The 19087-nt window shown below is 54.1% G+C and overlaps 2 protein-coding genes across 3 annotated transcripts; both read left to right on the top strand.

The window, feature by feature from the left end:
• Positions 1-6896: 6896 nt before the first annotated feature.
• Positions 6897-13941, top strand: NAGLU (N-acetyl-alpha-glucosaminidase). The gene is made up of 6 exons (XM_066364126.1): positions 6897-7353; positions 9059-9206; positions 10060-10206; positions 10381-10466; positions 11348-11604; positions 12663-13941. The coding sequence occupies exons 1-6, from the start codon at positions 6983-6985 to the stop codon at positions 13871-13873; spliced, it is 2220 nt and encodes a 739-aa protein (XP_066220223.1). The 5' UTR covers positions 6897-6982; the 3' UTR covers positions 13874-13941.
• Positions 13942-15559: 1618 nt separating this feature from the next.
• Positions 15560-18497, top strand: HSD17B1 (hydroxysteroid 17-beta dehydrogenase 1). 2 transcript variants are annotated; one of them, XM_066364128.1, is made up of 6 exons: positions 15560-15695; positions 15801-15968; positions 16100-16279; positions 16387-16480; positions 16944-17121; positions 17211-18497. In XM_066364128.1, the coding sequence occupies exons 1-6, from the start codon at positions 15599-15601 to the stop codon at positions 17448-17450; spliced, it is 957 nt and encodes a 318-aa protein (XP_066220225.1). In that variant the 5' UTR covers positions 15560-15598; the 3' UTR covers positions 17451-18497. The 2 variants fall into 2 exon arrangements, with proteins under 2 accessions (XP_066220225.1, XP_066220224.1); XM_066364127.1 differs by having other exon boundaries at positions 16944-18497.
• The last annotated feature ends 590 nt before the right edge of the window (positions 18498-19087 follow it).

Raw genomic sequence — 19087 nt, 5'->3', positions numbered from 1 at the left:
TGGCCCTGACTGGGCAGTTAGTTTGTGAAATTCTCACCTTATCTCAAGTTTCCCAGGCGCCTTCCCACTCCCATGAGCCAAGGCAGCTTTGCAGACACTACCCATGGTGGGGAGGGGAGGCAAGGACCGCCTTCATCTCCCCTTCCCTCATGACACACCCAAACAGCAGGGGCTTGCAGGGGTCCAGACATCTGCCTGCCCTCTCCCTCTTCAACAGTTGTGCTCTGCAGGGCTCAGCAGCCTGGCTATTTTGAGCCTTCCTGCCTTTGGCCTCTCTGTAGTGGAGGGTTCAGTGTGGGACTCCTCAGGGCAGCTGGAGAATGTGTGATGCTGAGGTAGGCAGGTGGCTGGAGAGCCCGCAGGCTGGCCAGGCGGGCGGGGCGGGGTGGGCAGGGAGGGGGCCTTTGCCTGCTAAGTGCCATGTAAGGAAGCCACATTCTTTTCCAGTGCCCTTCCTCCCCGCCCTCCCCCGTGGGGCCTCGGGGCAGGGGCTGCCTAGGAATGTGAGCAGCAGGCTGACAACTGCGGCTCCAAGACGGCAGGAAGATCACTTCATGTCCCCATCTCCCCACCCCCACCCAGCCTCAAGCCCGCCCTGGAGTAGGCCCGGGGTGTGGTGCCCCACCTGGCTCCTTTAAAAATCCAGAGTGCAGGTTCAGGTAAATGAGCTCTTTGAGCCTCTGCTGTTACTGACTCAAAAAAGAAGTCCTAATTAAAATAGGTAGTTGGGACCAATGAAATAGAATTGAATTGAGAGCCCAGAAATAAACCCTAATATTTATGGTCAGTTGATTTTCCACAAAGGGGCCGAGATAATTCAGTGGGAAAAGAATAGTCTTTACAACAACTGGAATTAGTACAACTGGGTATCCACATGTGAAGAAGCAAATCTGGACCACGACCCAACACTACATAGCAAAGTTAACTCACAATGATCATGGACCTAAACGTAAGAGTTGAAATGAAAACTAAAACTCTTAGAGGAAATGAGTCTTCATCCTGACCTTGGGTTAGGCAATAATTTTTAGGTATGATACCAAAGATAAGTAATGAACATGAGTTGGACTTGAGCAAAATTTAAAATTTTTTTGCTGCAAAGGACAATCAAAACTGTTAACACTGGGAGACAATATTTGCAAATCATACAGTTGACCCTTGGATAACATGTTTGAACTGTGCAGGTCCATTTACAGGTGTGTGTGTGTGTATACATATATGTATATATATATGTATATATATACATATATGTGTGTGTGTGTGTGTGTGTATATATATATATATATACACATATATATATGGTTGGCCCTCTAAATGGCCAATAAGCCCATGAAAAAATGCTCAACATAATTAGGGAAATGCAAATCAAAACCACAAGAAGATATCACATGTCAAAAGATTGTAAGTTAATGACGTGTCAGCAGGGATGTGGAGGAACTGGGAAGCCTAGTGACTGCTGGTAGACTGACATGGTACAGCTGCTTTGGAAAGCAGTGTGGCAGTTTCTCAAAATGTTAAACATAGGAGTAACATAAGACCCAGCTATTCAACTTATAGGTATCCACTCAAGAAAAATGAAAAGACAGGCACACAAACGTGTGCACAAGTGTTCATAGTAGCATTATTTATAATAGCCCCCAAATGTTCATCATCTGGATAAACAAAAGGTGATCTATCCATACAATGGGTATTATTCTACAGTAGAAAGGAATGAAGTACTGATACTGCAGCATAAATGGACCTCACAAAACATGCTAAGAAGCCAGACACAAAACCACATTAATATGTGATTCTATTTATGTGAAATGTCTAACAAGCAGATTACAGAGAGAGTCGATGGGGTGGTTGCCTAAAACTGGCTGCTGGATTTGGGGGCAGGATTAAAATGGGAGAGCCCCTTCTTGTGGAATCTCTGGGCCCCAGACATCTGCTGAGTGAGACTGCCCCCATCCAGCAAACCCTCCTCATCTTGTGGTCCTAGAACCAGCATGGAGAGGGTGGCCGTGGACCGGTTCAGTGTTAGAGACAAGGCATAGTTCCATCACCACCCTCAGGACCCACTCTCTATCTTGTTCATTGGTGACCTGTGTGAGACTCGGCCTCTTTCTGTCTCAGGAGCTCTGGGTAGTAAGGGAATAGGAACTCCCTTAAGATCTGAGTGACCTGGCTGCCTTCCCAGGTCCCTAGCCTACCCAAGGCATGTCCTAGACATCGACTGCCCCCTGGTGGCCAGACAGAGAAGGACTCCTTCCTCCTCATTGGCAAGGTGAGTGTGATCCTAGCTAGACATGCAACTAGACTGGCTGGGCAATACTCTGGGGTACATAGGCCAAGTGGCCAGGAGCAAAAGAGGACATGATGAGATAGCAGAGAGCTGGCCTATTTGTTTCACACACATTAGTTGAAAAAGTAAAGGCCCTGGCCAGATAGCTTGGTTTGTTATAACAGCATTCTGAAACACGAAGGTTACTGATTCGATCCCCAGTCAGGGCACATACAGGAACAGATCAATGTTTCTGTCTCTCTCTTTCCCTCCTCTCTCTAAAATCAATAAATAGCCTGACCAGGTGATGGTGCAATGGATCGAGTATTGGCCTGGAATTCTGAGGACCCACGTTAGAAACCCTGAGGTCTGGCTTGAGCATGGATCACAGACATGACCCCATGGTCACTGGCTTGGGTCCAAAGGTTGCTGGCTTAACGCCCCAGATAGCTAGCTTGAGCAAGGGGTCACTGGCTCAGTGGAGCCCACACACACACACACACACACACACACACCCATCAAGGCACATATGAGAAAGCAATCAATAAACAACTAAGGTGCCTCAACAAAGAATGGATGCTTCTCATCTCTCCCAGTCCTTTTCTCTAGGGGGAAAAAATCAATAAATTTGAAAAAAAAAATGTTCTCCCATACCCAGTATCCCAGTAATCCATGGGAGGCAACCACTGTTTACATAGCCTTTTTTTTTTTTTAAAGAGAGAGGAAGGGAGAGAAAAAGAGTAAAACATAGTTTGTTGTTCCACTTATTTATGCATTTATTGGTTGTCTTTTTGTGTGTGTGAATATAAGTGTCTTTAATTCTTTTTTTTTTTTTAATTCAATAAGAGGAGGGAGGCAGAGACAAACTTCTGCATGCGCCCCAACCAGGATCCACCCAGCAAGCCCACTGGGGGGCGGTGCTCTGCCCACTCTAGAGCATTGCTCCATTGCTCAGCAACCCAGCCCTTCTTAGCACCTTAGGTGGAGGCCATGGAACCATCCTCAGCACCAGGGGCCAGGTCACTCCAATGGAGTGTTGGCTGTAGGAAGGGGGGAGAGAGAGAGAAAGAGAAGCAAGAGGGGTATGGAGAAGCAGATGGGCGCTTCTCCTGTGTGCCCTGACTGGGATCCAACCCAGGACATCCACACACCAGGCCAATGCTCTACCACTGAGCCAACTGGCCAGGGCCAATTGTCTTTAATTCAATTGCCAGCAAACGCAAGAAGGCAGAGGGCTTCGGACCCAAAGTCTGCAGTAACATTCTCAGTTTGTAGGCCTCTTTTGTAGTGTGATCCTGGCTTGTTATGATGGGAAAGGAATGTGGCTACATGCCCTTCTAAAGCAGATCAGTATGTTCTGCTCTTGAGATAGATAATGGGCTATCTGCCTTTTTCTTGTATGTGCCCTGACCAAGGATTGAGCCTGCAACCTTGGTGTATCAGGACAACACTCTAATCATCTGATGTATGTGGTCAGGGCCTAATAACCTTCTTTAAAAAAAAACAAATGGGAGGCCCTGGCCGGTTGGCTCAGTGGTAGAGCGTCGGCCTGGAGTGCAGGAGTCCCGGGTTTGATTCCCGGCCAGGGCACACAGGAGAGGCGCCCATCTGCTTCTCCACCCCTCCCCCTCTCCTTCCTCTCTGTCTCTCTCTTCCCCTCCCGCAGCCAGGGCTCCATTGGAGCAAAGTTGGCCCAGGCGCTGAGGATGGCTCCGTGGCCTCTGCCTCAGGTGCTAGAATGGCTCTGGTTGCAGCAGAGCAACGCCCCAGATGGGCAGAGCATCACCCCCTAGTGGGCATGCCGGGTGGACCCCAGTCAGGCACATGCGGAAGTCTGCCTGACTGCCTCCCCGTTTCCAACTTCAGAAAAATATATTAAAAAAAAAAAAAAAAAAAAGAGCATACTATACTCACTGGTTTGACCATTAAAAAAAAAAAAAAAAAAAGGAATATACTTTGCAGAACATTCCAAATCATTAACAGTACATCTTCCTCATTTTTTTAGCAAATGCTTGACATTTCATACCTTAATTTTTTTCAACAGCTCCCTACTGTCCTCAAAGAGTTCCCAGACTGATGGGGAAGATGAGAAAAGAGTGTGGCCTGGTCAGAGTCATCCCGGAAGCTCCTGCCCAGCCTCTATGAGCTCAGGCTTTAAATGTGCTAACAACCTACTGCCCCTGTCAGCCACCCCCACCACTCTCGGTTAATCCAGACCCCATAGAGAGCCCCAATTCTCCTCACCCACGTGTTCCCTAAGATCCAGAAATTCCAGTAAAACAGTAGAACGCGGCCTTGGCTAGTTGGCTCAGTGGTAAGGTGTCGGCCTGGCATGTGGATGTCCAGGTTCAATCCCAGTCAGGACACCTAAGAGAAGCGCCCACTGTACCACCTCCCCCCAGGCTTCTCCACCCCCCCTCCTCCCCCTTTCTCTCTCTCTCTCTCTTTCTCTCTCTCTCTCTCTCTTTCCCCTCCTGCAGCCTCTCAATTGGAGCAAGTTGGCCTTGGGCACTGATGACTCTGTGGCCTATGCCTCAGGCCCTAAAAAAGAAAGGCTCGGTTGCAGAGCAACAGAGCAATGCCCCAGATGGGCAGAGCATCACCCCCTATTGGACTTGACAGGTGGATCCCGGTGAGGGCACATGCGGGAGTCTATCTCTCTGCCTCCCCTCCTCTCACTAATAAATAAGTAAGTAAATAAATAACAGTAGAACAGGCAAGAAGAGAATCTGACAAGTCTCACCTGGAGTGAGGGGTGTTTGGGGGCACATGGGGTGGGGGTGCCCTGGCTGGATAACTGGGTTGGTTGGAACATCGTTCTGAAGTGCAGAGGTTGCTGGTTCCATCCCCAGTTAGGGCACATATAGGACAGCTCAATGTTCCTGTTTCTATCTCTCTCTTCCCCTCTCACTGAAATCGATAAATAAAAAATAAAATAAATAAAAAATTTTAGTGGGGTGGGAGTAAAGGAGACTGGAGAGGAGTGGAGAAGCCTGGGGGGAGGTGGTACAGGCTATAATTCTAGGAGAGCACATCTCTCTGGGCCAGTCTTAGAGCTGCTTTCTGGGAAGAGCCGAGAACCTTCTGATACTAGGAACTGAGGTTACACTTCCTGAAGGAGCTGCTCACCAGCCAGGAGCAAGGCAAGGGGACTGCAGCCTTGTCTGCAGCCAGGGCAAGGAGCAGGGACCAGGACAAGCTCCGTGGGCACCGTGTTCTTTTTCAGTCCCGAGGGTTTCGAATCTGCAACCTCAGCGTTCCAGGTTGATGCTCTACCCACTGCACCATCACCGGCCAGGCCTAAGACTGATTTTTAGATGTGCTCTGATGAGGGATCAAACCCACAACCTCAGTGTATGGAACAATGCTCTAACCTGCAGAGCTCCTAGGCCAGGGCCCTCTCCTACAGGTATTTATCTCGTCTGATCCGTTTCCTTTCTCTAGCCCTCAGTTTCTCAATATGTAAAATGAAGGTAACTCTTGTGGTGCTGGTGCTGCTGCCGCCGCCAACCTTAAGTATCCAAGGAGAGACAGCATGTCCACCACGCTCTGCCCACCGCCCGTTCAGGCTCCCCTGGCCCACTGCCCCTCCACTTGGTGCACAATCTTTTGGTTCCTCAAATCTGCTCAGCTCTTTATCCTTCAGGGGTCTTCATATAGACATTGTCTCCACCTTGGGTACTTACCCTGTCTCTTCCAGTGAATCTCAGTTTAATTTCGATTAAATGTTACTTCCTTTTGAAAACCTTAGGCCGGGCCCTGGCTGGTTGGCTCAGTGGTAGAGCGTCGGCCTGGCCTGTAGAGGTTCCGGGTTCGATTCCCGGCCAGGGCACACAGGAGAAGCGCCCATTTGCTTCTCCACCCCTCCCCCTCTCCTTCCTCTCTGTGTCTCTCTTCCCCTCCCGCAGCCGAGGCTCCATTGGGGCAAAGATGGCCTGGGCGCTGGGGATGGCTCCTTGGCCTCTGCCCCAGGCGCTAGAGTGGCTCTGGTCGCAACATGGCGACGCCCAGGATGGGCAGAGCATCGCCCCCTGGTGGGCGTGCCGGGTGGATCCCGGTCGGGCGCACGCTGGAGTCTGTCTGACTGTCTCTCCCGGTTTCTAGCTTCAGAAAAATACCAAAATAAATAAATAAATAAATAAAAAGTGTGGGTCCCCTTGGGGGGGGGGGAGAAAACCTTAGGCCGGATGCTCTTGTATTTCTTCACAGCATCACAACTCTAATGCAAACCTTTACAGAAGTATATGGTTTCTCGGTCTCCCCCAGAGAGGAGTGGCAGTGCCTGGTACAAAATAAACTCCAAATAAATATTTATTGGATGGTTGGGTGAATGAAAGGAAAGTGACTCGCGTATGAAAGCGTGTTGTATCTGAAGATGCTTGTGAAGGATAGCGGGTGACAGCCGGCCCTGGACTTCTGATGATACGGGGGTCACGCGCTCCCGCACAGGATAGCGGGTGACAACCGGCCCTGGACTTCTGATGATACTGGGGTCACGCGCTCCCGCACCACGTGCAGTCAGTAGACACCCTCAGACAGCTGCCTGGGACCCGGAAACAAGTCTCTCTGCAGGCGGGTGCTTTGCCTTCGGTTCCATGTGACCCAAGACACGCAGCTGATTGGACCCAGGCCTTCCCGCCCCCTAGGGGAGTCCCGAATTGGTTTCCGGCGGGGCCACCACCAGGTTGAGACTGTAGGACCACGGAGGCGGCGGTGGTGGCTATGGCCGCGGCTCTGGGGTTCCTGTTCCTGGTGGTGGCGGGGGCCTCGGCCAGGGACGAGGCCCAGGAGGCGGAGGCCGTGCGGGCGCTGCTGGCCCGGCTGCTGGGGCCCGGGCCAGCGGCCGCCTTCTCAGTGTCAGTGGAGCGCGCCCTGGCGGCCGAGTCCGGCCTGGACACCTACCGCCTGAGCGGCGGCGGCGCCGGGGCGCAGGTGCGGGTGCTCGGCTCCACCGGCGTGGCCGCTGCCGCAGGGGTGCACCGCTACCTGCGCGACTTCTGCGGCTGCCACGTGGCCTGGTCAGGCTCTCAGCTGCACCTGCCGCAGCCGCTACCCGCCGTGCCGGAGGAGCTGACCGAGGCCACGCCCAACAGGTACCGGCGGGACCCGCCCGTCGGCTCCCCTGTAGTTGCCTCCAGCCCCCGCGCGCACCGCCGCACCCCAGCGCTAGGCTGGTTCCTACCAGCCTTAAGGTTGCACAGCTCTAGCTTCAGATCCTAGCCCTTCCTAATCCAACTAACTGGAAAAGAATCTAGGAGCTTTGGCTAGAAATAAATGATAAAAACATTTAGCCTGGCGCAGTGGATAGAGCGTCGGACTGGGATGCTTAGGATCCAGGTTCAAAACCCCAAGGTCACGGGTTTGAGGGCGGGCTCATCCGGCTTGAGTGCGGGCTCGCTGGCTTGAGCGTGGGATCATAGACATGACCCCATGGTTGCTGGCTTGAGCCCAAAGGTTGCTGGCTTAAAGCCCAAGGTCGCTGGCTTGAGCAAGGGGTCAATCGCTCTGCTGTAGTCCCCCGTCAAGGCACATATGAGAAAGCAGTCAATGAACAACTAAGGTGCTGCAATGAAGACTTGATGCTTCTCATCTCTCTCCCATCCTGTCTGTCCCTACCTGTCCCTCTATCTGACTGTCTCTGTCACCAAAAAATAAATAAATGAATATACAAGGGTCTTAGGGTTTTTAAACCGGAAACACAACTAGGCAAAACCCAGAGTGTTTCCAAGAAGAAAGAAAAGCTAAGAGTTCTTATAATAAAAGCTACGTTCTTCTGAAATCACGAGATCCCGTGCGTTCACGGTGGCATGGCCCTGGACATAAGAGGTACATTCTTGAGAACAGTCATCTTGCATTCTTAACCTCTGGAATGGTCCCAAATGGTAATCCTGTGGGCAGGATATGACCATTTTTTCCTTAGCCCTTCAAAGAGGTAATCAAAAGGTTACCTGGACTCAATCGGAGGAGGCAGGGGAGGTTATCTGGAGGTTTGCTGTATATCCAGACATTGACCAGGACTGGAAAGATCAAGGTCTAAGTTCCCAGACTAGTTAAAACAAGAATAGAATAATTTTTTCTATGCGTCAACCTTTGTGATTTTAGTAATTTAGCAGTTTGACTACAGTGACCATTTCACTTCTTCACTCTATTCTCAGCCTCTAAAAGCCGTGTGTCCTTGAGCAAGTCACTTTCCCTCTCCAAGTCACTTAGCCTCTCCAAGCCTTGGTTGGTTCATCTGAAAAATGAAAATAATGGCATCGACCATGCAGTGTTGGTTGTGAGGATTTGCATGGTGATAGGAGTAGGATTTGCAAAATTGATCAGTAAATGCTATTTCTTTCCTTCCCCACCCTCTCTTCAAAGGTGCTCACTGAGGCCTGACACCCATTCCTCTCACAGGCCTCTGTTCTAGCACTTGCCTAGCTGCATAGAGGTGATGTGTTCCTCCTTCCGAGGCAGGGACCAACGCTGCCAGAGAGCACGTAATCTCTGCAGAGTAAGGGCTCTAGGAGAGTTAAATGGAATACGCTCTCTCAAATATCTGTGGGGCTCAAGGGCCCCGGGGGAGTGCTGGGGGCAGGTGTGTGGGCACCTCAGAAGCTCAGGGCCTGAGTCTTTGCTCTACCTGGGGTGAATCCCCAAGTGAAGCCGTAAAGGGGCCACATTTGGAGCCATTCCCCTCTGGGCTGGATCTGGAGTCAGGCGTCCTCTGAGCTCTTCCAGGATGATGCACATCTGGGGTAAGGGACATCCTTTTTGCTCTGAGGGACACAGCCCAGCTCATGGCCCTGCCCGCAGGTACCGCTATTACCAGAATGTGTGCACGCAAAGCTACTCCTTCGTGTGGTGGGACTGGGCCCGCTGGGAACAGGAGATTGACTGGATGGCGCTGAATGGCATCAACCTGGCGCTGGCGTGGAGCGGCCAGGAGGCCATCTGGCAGCGGGTACGTGCCCACCACAAGGGCCACCCCGGGTGTCCCCAGCCCCCACTCAATCTCCACATCAGCACAGTGTCAGGCACACGGAGAATAAGAGCTCCAGAAGTGTTAGTGTTATGCATGATAGCTCCAGCTCCCTGGAAACTTAGGCTTCCACTGCTGAGACATATAGGAATGCTTACCTAGAGCTGGACCCCACCCCCCACCCCACCCCGCTGTAAACACTAGGAAGTCGGGGCTTCCATCTCTCACCCCTACCCCACCCCAATCTGGTCAGCCAGTTGCTTCTACAGATTCTCTCTCATTAGCAGTTCCTTGATCTGCCTTATCCTCGCCATCCTTAGTCAGAACCGTAGTTCAGGCTCTCGTGCCCTGGACCCCCAGCAAGAGCCTCTGAACAGGATTCCTGGCTTTCCGAGTTCTGCTAGCCAGAGTGCCCTTTGGAAATGCTAATCTGGTCAAGAGCGCCCTCTAACACTCAGGAGTGCCCCGTGGCCTTCAGTCTCTGCGGGGCCTGGGACCTTCCATCCCTGGGCCCCGAGGGCTCTGGCTGCATCTGGGGCTGCTTAGGCTCCGCACAGAGCTGTTCTCACCCATCACTCTAGCCAGCCTTACTCCAGGAAGCCTTCTAAGCCTCCTTTCTCATTTGGGAGAGAGCCCCATTGCGCCTCACCTCACCTGCATGACAAGGGTGAAAACTCACCTGTTCGCAGATGTTTCTACTGGACTGTGGGCTCCTTGCAGGCAAGGTTGCATGTTGTCTTAGTAACATAGCACAGAGAAGAGTAAATGTTTGTTCAATGGATCAATAAATGGAGATGCATGTATTCATGTGCATGGGAATTGCCTTCCTGCTCAGGTGTACCTGGCCTTGGGCCTGACCCAGTCAGAGATCGATGAGTACTTCACTGGTCCTGCCTTCCTGGCCTGGGGGCGCATGGGCAACCTGCACACCTGGGGTGGCCCCCTGCCCCACTCCTGGCACCTCAAGCAGCTTTACCTGCAGGTGAGATAATGGGGAAGGAAAGGGGCAGAGTGGGTGCCGGACAGTAACTTGGCTAGGGAGGGTGGTATTGGGCAGCCTCAGGGCTGTTCACCGGACCCTGGGACTCCGGGCCCTGGGGGAGGGAGGGCCTCCCGTCTGGGCCATGCTCACCAGCCCCCCTCCCATTCTTTCCAGCATCGGATTCTGGACCGAATGCGCTCTTTCGGCATGACCCCCGTGCTGCCTGCATTCGCGGGGCATGTCCCCAAGGCTCTAACCAGGTGAGGTTCTCCCTGCCCTCGCTTCCTACTTAGCCCAGAAACAGAAGTTATTTTCCTGTGCAAGACACGATTTAAAGAGAAACTGTAGTTCTGAACATAGGCCTTGGCTTGATTCCTGGCTCCGCTACTCACGAGCCATGTGACCTTGGACAGATTGTGTGACTGCTGTGTGCCTCGGTTGCCTCACTTGTAAAATATACATGGCTTGGCACAGAGTCTTAGCAAAGGGCAGCTCTTATGACTGGTAGTAGGGGTGCACTGGTCTCCGTCATTCCTGCTCCTTGGTGCTGGGAAAATTCTTCCGGGCCCAGCTGAGACCTCCCCTCCTTCAGGAAGCCTTGCTGGGACCCCAGCGTCGGTCACCACCTCCTTCATGCCCAGAAGCACCTGGTTTCCATCCCTTCCCGGTACTTCGTGCACGCTGCCGGCCTCGCTGGCCACCCTTCGTCTCTCCAGCTGGGTGGCAGAAGCCTCATGCATACGTTCAGTGAACACTTGTCAGGCTGTCTGCAGTGCCAGGCCGGGCTCTGTGCTGGGCCCTGGGCGGGGGCAGCGACAAAAGTGCCCTGAGTTCCTGCCCCTGCTGAGAGATAGGCTGGCAGGGGGGCCTATCTTCTTGGTCAGGGTCACTTCGTCTCCGCCAGTGGGAGAGGAAAGACAGCAAAAGCTTTCCAGACTAGGAGAACTTGAAAGATGTGGAGGAGTAACCAGCTGGATAAGCAGGGAGGGAGAAGGAAGGACTCCGGGCACGGGGCAGTGTGTGCAGAAGCGCGGAGGCGTGGGAGGCCAGGGTGAGTTGCAGGAGTTGCCGATAATGAGGCTGGCAGAGAAGACTATGTCAGCCTCCAGTGACTGTCTGGACTGTTCCCACCCCCAACTAGGGTGTTCCCTCAGGTCAATGTCACCCAGCTGGGCAGCTGGGGACACTTCAACTGCTCCTACTCCTGCTCCTTCCTTCTGGCTCCGGAAGACCCCCTATTCCCTACTGTGGGGAGCCTCTTCCTGCGGGAGCTGACCAAAGAGTTTGGCACAGATCACATCTACGGAGCTGACACGTTCAATGAGATGCAGCCCCCATCCTCAGAGCCCTCCTACCTCACCGCAGCCACTGCTGCTGTCTACCAGGCCATGATCTCAGGTTTGTGCCGGGGGAGGCGGTGGGGGAAGCCCTGGGCCCTCAAGGAGGTAGGGCTGGGGGAAGGGACTGGAATAATAACACCTGATTGTGACGCACAGCACTTGACGGGTTAGTAAACTCTTGTACACGTACATTATGTCATTTAATCTCACTGGTGGAGAGATGAGATCTGGAACCAGATGACCTGCTCAAATTCTGGCACGCCACTTCCTGCGTCTGTGACTTGCAACAAGTTACCTCCCCCCACCCAGTGCCTCAGTTGCTTTATCTGTAAAATGGGACTCCCTCCTAAGTAAGATGATGCCTGACCCAGAGTAAGTGTCATTAAGTGCTGGCTATGGAAGGCACAGGGGTGAACAAAAGTAGGTTTACAGTTTTGAGTATGTAAACACAGTTAGTTCTTGTATTCTTATTCAGTTATTATTTTACAGTTTGTGTTACATCTGTAAACCTTTTCCCACCTCATTTTTGTTTTTGTTTTTAGTCTCTACCTTATTTGCTATGTAACACAGGCCAGAACTTAGGGAATGTGCCCCAAACTGGCAGGTGCCCTTCCTGGTACTCCTTCCTGAGACCTACAGGGAGGGTGGCGAGGAGCCAGGGCAGGGGTGGCTTGGTGGGGCAGCCGCTGTGTCCGCTGGGAGGCGCACCAGCTGGCTCAGGGCTCCTGGAGCAGCTCCGCTCCGGGTCTGTTCCAGCCCAGAGCCTGGCAGGACTGCCAATTCAGTCTCCTTCCCTCCCCTCCCCTCCCCCTCCTCCTGAGTCAGAGCAACCGGGGCTGGAGTCCATGACTGTGCCTTTAGTGACCCTCTGGGTGATTCTGATGTTCCATGAGGCTTGGTCACATGCTCTGGAGCTCCCGGGTGGGGAGGAGGAGAGGGGAAGGGTGTGTTCGATGAGATGTCCCGTTGGTTGGGGTGCAGGGGAAGGAGGTGTCCTGTGGTAGTCATTTTACTTTTCTGGACCTCTTTCCTCATTTGTAGAATGGGGTGAATGTTCCCCTGACTCCCTCTCTTCTCATCACCCCTCTTCTCTGTCCCTCCCACCTCCAACCGCAGTGGACCCTGCTGCCATATGGCTCCTGCAAGGCTGGCTCTTCCAGCACCAGCCCCAGTTCTGGGGCCCTGCCCAGGTGGGGGCTGTGCTCAGGGCGGTGCCCCCTGGCCGCCTCCTGGTTCTGGACCTGTTTGCTGAGAGCCAGCCCGTGTACGTCCACACAGCCTCCTTCCAGGGCCAGCCCTTCATCTGGTGCATGCTGCATAACTTTGGGGGCAGCCATGGCCTGTTTGGGGCGCTGGAGGCCGTGAACCGAGGCCCCGTGGCTGCCCGCCTCTTCCCCAATTCCACCCTGGTAGGCACGGGCATGGCCCCTGAAGGCATTGGCCAGAACGAAGTGGTCTATGCCCTCATGGCCGAGCTGGGCTGGCGGAAGGACCCAGTGGCAGATTTGGGGGACTGGGTGACCCGCTTTGCAGCCCGGCGGTATGGGGTCTCCCACGGGGACGCAGAAGCAGCGTGGCGGCTGCTTCTCAGGAGTGTCTACAACTGCTCGGGCGAGGCGTGCAGTGGCCACAATCGCAGCCCACTGGTCAGGCGGCCATCCCTAAAGATGGCTACCACCGTCTGGTACAACCGATCAGATGTGTTTGAGGCCTGGCGGCTGCTGCTGACAGCCGCCCCCACCCTGGCCTCCAGCCCGGCCTTCCGCTACGACCTGGTGGACATCACTCGCCAGGCGGTTCAGGAGCTGGTCAGCTTGTACTACGAGGAGGTGAGGACTGCCTACCTGAACAAAGAGCTGGTTCCCCTGTTGAGGGCGGCAGGCGTCCTGGCCTACGAGCTTCTGCCCTCACTGGACAGCCTACTGGCTAGCGACAGCCACTTCCTGCTGGGCAGCTGGCTGGAGCAGGCCCGGGAGGCAGCGGTCAGTGAGGCCGAGGCCCATCTCTATGAACTGAACAGCCGCTACCAGCTGACCCTTTGGGGGCCAGAGGGCAACATTCTAGACTACGCTAACAAGCAGCTGGCCGGACTAGTGGCCGACTACTACACCCCCCGCTGGCGCCTCTTCCTGGAGATGCTGACTGAGAGCCTGGCCCAGGGCGTCCCCTTCCCACAGCACCAGTTTGAGGAGGACGTCTTCCAGCTGGAGCAGACCTTTGTCCTGGGCACACGCAGGTATCCTAACCAGCCCCAAGGTGACACTGTGGACCTGGCCAAAAAACTCTTCATCAGATATTATCCCCGGTGGCTGGCTGGCTCCTTGTGACAGAGTAACCACCCCTGGGCCACGTTCGCCCCAAGCCTCAGGCCGGGGCAGGTTCCCGGGGCCTGGAGCAGAGGAACTCAAGACCTGCCAGTTGGATCAGGGGTAGGAGACGTGGAGGGAAGTGAGCTGAAATTTGGGATCAAAGTACTGTTCAGTACAACTTAATAAACTGATGAATCACCTGGGCCTGTGTCAGTGTTGCTGCTGCAGTACCGGGAGGACTCAGGGTTATTGCGTGGACACTGCTGTGAGGCCGGTTCTCCCTGCCCCCTTGCCTTAGTCTCCATTCTTTTTTTTTTTTTTTTTTTTTTTTTGCATTTTTCTGAAGCTGGAAACAGGGAGAGACAGTCAGATAGACTCCCGCATGCGCCCGACCGGGATCCACCCGGCACGCCCACCAGGGGGCGATGCTCTGCCCACCAGGGGGCGATGCTCTGCCCATCCTGGGCGTCGCCATGTTGCGACCAGAGCCACTCTAGCGCCTGAGGCAGAGGCCAAGGAGCCATCCCCAGCGCCCGGGCCATCTTTGCTCCAATGGAGCCTTGGCTGCGGGAGGGGAAGAGAGAGACAGAGAGGAAGGCTCAGCGGAGGGGTGGAGAAGCAAATGGGCGCTTCTCCTGTGTGCCCTGGCCGGGAATCGAACCCGGGTCCTCCGCATGCTAGGCCGACGCTCTACCGCTGAGCCAACCGGCCAGGGCCTTAGTCTCCATTCTTAATACTGACCCCTGACCTTTGAACTGAGAATGCCTTCCCAAAGCATTTCCTTTCTGTTAGGCTGCCAAAGAAGGGACGCACAAGGCTGCTGAGTTTTATAAGAAATTTATTTATGCATCTGCAAACCGATGGGCTGAGACCCTGGTGGCGTCAGCCACGAGGGGGCAGTGATTTTCAACTTTTGTTTCTCACGCACTCATAAACTAATTACTAAAGAAAAAGGGGCCCTGACCTCTTCTCCCTTAGTAACTAATTTATTTGTGCCATGAGGTGAAAATGGTTGTATTTAGTCAGGGGCACTGACCTTAGTAATTAGTGTGTGTTTGTGCCATGAAAAAAAAAAGGTTGAAAATCCATAGGACTGAGTTTGGCTGTACAGTATTTCTCGCCACAGGGGGAAACTTCTGTTACCTGTGGTGGTTAAACAATGAGAGAGGGGTGGTGGTGCTTACTAAGTAACAGAATATTCAGATAAGTGATGGAGAGGTGACTAACTGGCAGGATGTCCAAGAGTGAGGGTCGGAGGAGGTGAGACTTCAATCAGGATTGCTTAGGTGGAGACTTCTGGAAACTGCCCCAGTGCCAGGTCACCTAAAGTTCAACCTGGCTAGTTGAGGCCTTTAGTAAGGGGCCCTGGACCTGAACCTAACACTTTCACACCCTCAGCAGCAAACTTTGGAAACTATAATTATCCCTGTGGGATAGAGCATGGATCTGCCCAGGGCACTCAGCACCCACATGGGAGCCCACACCTCCTCATTGCAAAGCTTCACCCTACCTCTGACCAGTATCTAAAGGAGGGTGTTCCAAGCAGGGGCCTCATTTTTGCCTTGTTCTAGAGCAGATTGGAGAGAGCGCTCAGGGGCCTCTGGAGGGCTCAGCCTTGAGGTGGTGGCGCTTAAGACACAACAAGGGGTGGGAATCTCTGCAGCAGGGGCGGGGTGAAGTAGGTGATATCTAGTCCAGCGACTAGAGCCTAGCAGCCCAGAGCCTCTCCCACACCCTCTCTCCATGGACCGCACTGTGGTGCTCATCACTGGCTGCTCCTCGGGCATTGGCCTGCACCTGGCTCTGCGCTTGGCATCAGACCCATCCCAGAGCTTCAAAGGTATTGAGGGGACTGGGATGGAGAGAAGGGAGCAGCCCTTGTCCAAGGGGACCTAGATAAGTTAAGCAGGACATTCAGACCCTCATCTTCTCCCCCAACCTCCAGTGTACGCCACGTTTCGGGACCTGAGCACACAGGGCCCACTGTGGGAGGCAGCCAGGTCCCAAGGGTGCTCTCCTGGCTCCCTGGAGACGCTGCAGCTGGATGTGCAGGACGCAAATTCTGTGGCTGCAGCCAAGGCACGGGTGACCGAAGGCCACGTGGATGTGTTGGGTGAGCCTCCCCAAAACACATGTGAAGAGCCTTCCGGCCCTGTGTCCAAACCAAGGTGTCCCCAGGGTCAGGGAACCAGCTGGGGCGGAGGGCGGTGTGCGAAGCACATGGGGTCAGACCTCTTCCCGCAGTGTGCAACGCGGGCCGCGGCCTGCACGGGCCGTTCGAGCTGCACTCGGCGGAAGCAGTGGGCTCTGTGCTAGACGTGAACTTGGTCGGGACCCTGCAGATGCTTCAGTGCTTCCTGCCGGACATGAAGCGCCGCCGCTCAGGACGAATATTGGTGACTGGAAGCATGGGAGGCTTAATGGGTGAGCGGAAGGGGGCTGGGTTGGGGGAGATCAGAACCCAGCTTCGCAGGGGGCTTTCCGCGGATGTGTTTCCCCAAGCGTCTCAGCGGCCACCTCTCCCCTCAAAGGGCTGCCCTTCAATGCCGTTTACTGTGCCAGCAAGTTCGCGATCGAAGGTTTATGTGAGAGTCTGGCGGTTCTGCTGCCGCCTTTCGGGATCCAGTGAGTCACCTCCCTGCCCCTGGACCTTCTGAACCCTGACTTTGGGACCCCCCCCCCATACCCGTCTCGTTGGAGCTGCTCCCAAGCGTTCTCCCCGGGCCCTACCGACTGCAGCCCATAATAGTTGTGTGCCAGGCACTGTGCTGGGCCCACGACACAGGCGGGACCTAGCTGGTGAGGTGTCTTTTTATTATTGGGAAGTTCAGGCCCAGAGAAGTTAGCTGACTGCCCAGAGGTCACACAATGACCCAGCCGAGTTGGAATTCTGACGCCAGAGTCGCTCTCACACCCTGAGATGGATGTGGGAGCGCTTTTCCGGCAGAGAACCACTTTTCAAGCCTAAGCGTCCGTCACCTGCGGTGCGCAGACCCCTCCCCACCCTGGCTGTGGGCGCGGCGTGGTGGGTCCGGCCGAGCCCGGATCTCACTGGCCCCCACGCCCACTCGCTGCTCTGGGCCGCCAGTGTGAGCCTCATCGAGTGCGGCCCGGTGCGCACCGCCTTCCAGGAGAAGGTCCAGGACGGCCTCGGCGCGGCGCTGGACGCAGCAGACGCCCAAACCCGAGACCTCTTCGACCAGTACCAGCGCCACTTGGAGCAGGTCTTCCGAGAGACGGCGCAGGACCCAGAGGAGGTGACAGAGGTGGGTGCCGGGCCGGGCTCCGGGAGCGGGGGCGGCACTCGAGTCCTTGCAGCCATCCCCGGCGAGCGCTCCGCCTCCGTCCCCCGCAGGTCTTCCTCGCCGCGCTGCGCGCCCCGCAGCCAGCCCTGCGCTACTTCAGCTCCGAGCGCATCCTGCCCTTCGTGCGCCTGCGCCTCGCCGACCCCAGCGGCTGCAGCTACGTCGCTGCTATGCGGCGCCTTATGTTCAGTGACAAGCGCGCGGAGGGTCCGGACAGCACCCAGACGGAGGCCGGAGCCGGAGAACTGGGGGTTCCTGAGTTCGGTGCTCCAACAGCCGCCCCGCAATAAAGGCCTGGTCCCCGTGATCTCCCTCTCTCTCCTTGCGCCCCCGAGGATGTGTGGTTCTGGGGAATGAAGCAGGATTGCACTGTACTGAGGGGTGCACCACGTGGGCGAGCTGGAACAACCTTCCTAGCCCGAGTAATACCTACCTGGAAACCTTCCAGAAGGAGGGGGAAGCTATCCAGGGGCACGCCTCAAGTCCTCTTATCCGCAGCAGTAGGAGTGAGGCAGACTTGAATGGAAGGAAAGTCTGTCATGGGACCACTAGTCATGGGACCACTAGTCATGGAACCTCAGGCGAGTTCCTTACCCTCTCTGAGTTTTTCTTATCTGTAAAAGGGGTATAATCCCTAAAGCATGGATCGTAGTGTGAACGGAAAAAGGGCTGCAGGCTGAATTTGACAAACTCTGGGGAGGACTGCACCGCGGCCTTGCAGACTCAGAGACCTAAAGCAACGGCGCAGGCTGGTCTGAAATGAAAACTTTCTAAAAGCAGCTCTTGGTGGGTAGTCATGTCTATGGCGGTATTTTTCTCTAACCAAGGTCCATGCTCACCTTAATTGAGCCTGTCCAGCTACAATAACATACCTTTAACGTCTTCAATAGCATGTCTTTGAAATGTAAAAGTAATCTTTCCAGGACACAATCTCTGACCAAAGCAAGGGACCACAAAATCCTTCATTGTTATTGTTATCGTGTTAATTGTTAACTATCCTATAACCACCAATGTAAAAGACACATGTGTCTCTACCGTTTTCCTTTTCATCTAATCCCACAGATTTCCCCGCTTTGCTTTCTCCTGCCTCCCTAATCTGTTACCTATAGATTTTATGTACCCGGTTTATGTCTTCCCCTTTGATTCTGATGTATACATATAAAATAAATGGTTTAAACCCACAAAAATCCTTACAGGTTTGGATGTTTCTCACGTTGGCTTTGGCTCCCTGCAGCGCTTTTAGTGGCTCCTGCCACTCCAGCTCCTTCCACTGACCTCAGGAAGGCGGTCAGTGCACTGGGCAGACCAGCCAGGCCTGGAGCCTCAGCTAAGCCTCCTGGTGGCACCCTGTCCAGATAGCTTGGGTCGCAGATTCGATCCCTAGTCAGGACACATACAGGAACAGATTGATGTTTCCATCTGTCTGTCTCTCCCTTCCTCTCTCTCTAAAATCAATCAATAAAAATAGAATAATAAAATAAACCCCCTGGTGAGAGGCAGCTTCTGCGCCTGTGGGGATCTCTCCCACTGAATTTTGTCTAGGGCAGGGGGCAAAGAGGAGGGTGAGTGGGGCTGTCTCCTTTTAACTCATTTGGCCTTGTTTATTCTTTACACATCTGGCTTCCACATGAGAATACAATTACAATACTAGAAATATGGATTGAGAAAGTGCTCCAGAAAATGGCAGTTTCACCACTCATTTTATACATCAGAATCAAAGGAGCCCTGACCAGATAACTCGGTAGCTTAGAGCATCGGCCCAAAGCTCACAGGTTGCTGCTTCAATCCCCAGTCAGGGCACATAAAAGAACAGCTTGGGCCCTGGCCGGTTGGCTCAGTGGTAGAGTGTCGGCCTGGCGTGCGGGAGTCCCGGGTTCGATTCCCGGCCAGGGCACACAGGAGAAGCGCCCATCTGCTTCTCCACCCC

Source organism: Saccopteryx leptura, chromosome 2, assembly GCF_036850995.1.
Source record: "Saccopteryx leptura isolate mSacLep1 chromosome 2, mSacLep1_pri_phased_curated, whole genome shotgun sequence".
Lineage (NCBI taxonomy): Eukaryota > Metazoa > Chordata > Mammalia > Chiroptera > Emballonuridae > Saccopteryx > Saccopteryx leptura.
The sequence above is the reverse complement of the archived record's forward strand: the minus strand, read 5'-3'. Positions and strand labels throughout refer to the sequence as shown.

Excerpts from the sequence above, each read along its gene's own strand:
- NAGLU (XM_066364126.1), top strand. The coding sequence starts at position 6,983 with ATGGCCGCGGCTCTGGGGTTCCTGTTCCTGGTGGTGGCGGGGGCCTCG. Across the intron at positions 7,354-9,058 it reads ACCGAGGCCACGCCCAACAG|GTACCGCTATTACCAGAATG; the intron begins GTACCGGCGGGA and ends CCCTGCCCGCAG. Across the intron at positions 10,207-10,380 it reads TCAAGCAGCTTTACCTGCAG|CATCGGATTCTGGACCGAAT; the intron begins GTGAGATAATGG and ends CATTCTTTCCAG.
- HSD17B1 (XM_066364127.1), top strand. The coding sequence starts at position 15,599 with ATGGACCGCACTGTGGTGCTCATCACTGGCTGCTCCTCGGGCATTGGC. Across the intron at positions 15,696-15,800 it reads CCCATCCCAGAGCTTCAAAG|TGTACGCCACGTTTCGGGAC; the intron begins GTATTGAGGGGA and ends CCCAACCTCCAG. Across the intron at positions 16,280-16,386 it reads AAGCATGGGAGGCTTAATGG|GGCTGCCCTTCAATGCCGTT; the intron begins GTGAGCGGAAGG and ends CTCCCCTCAAAG.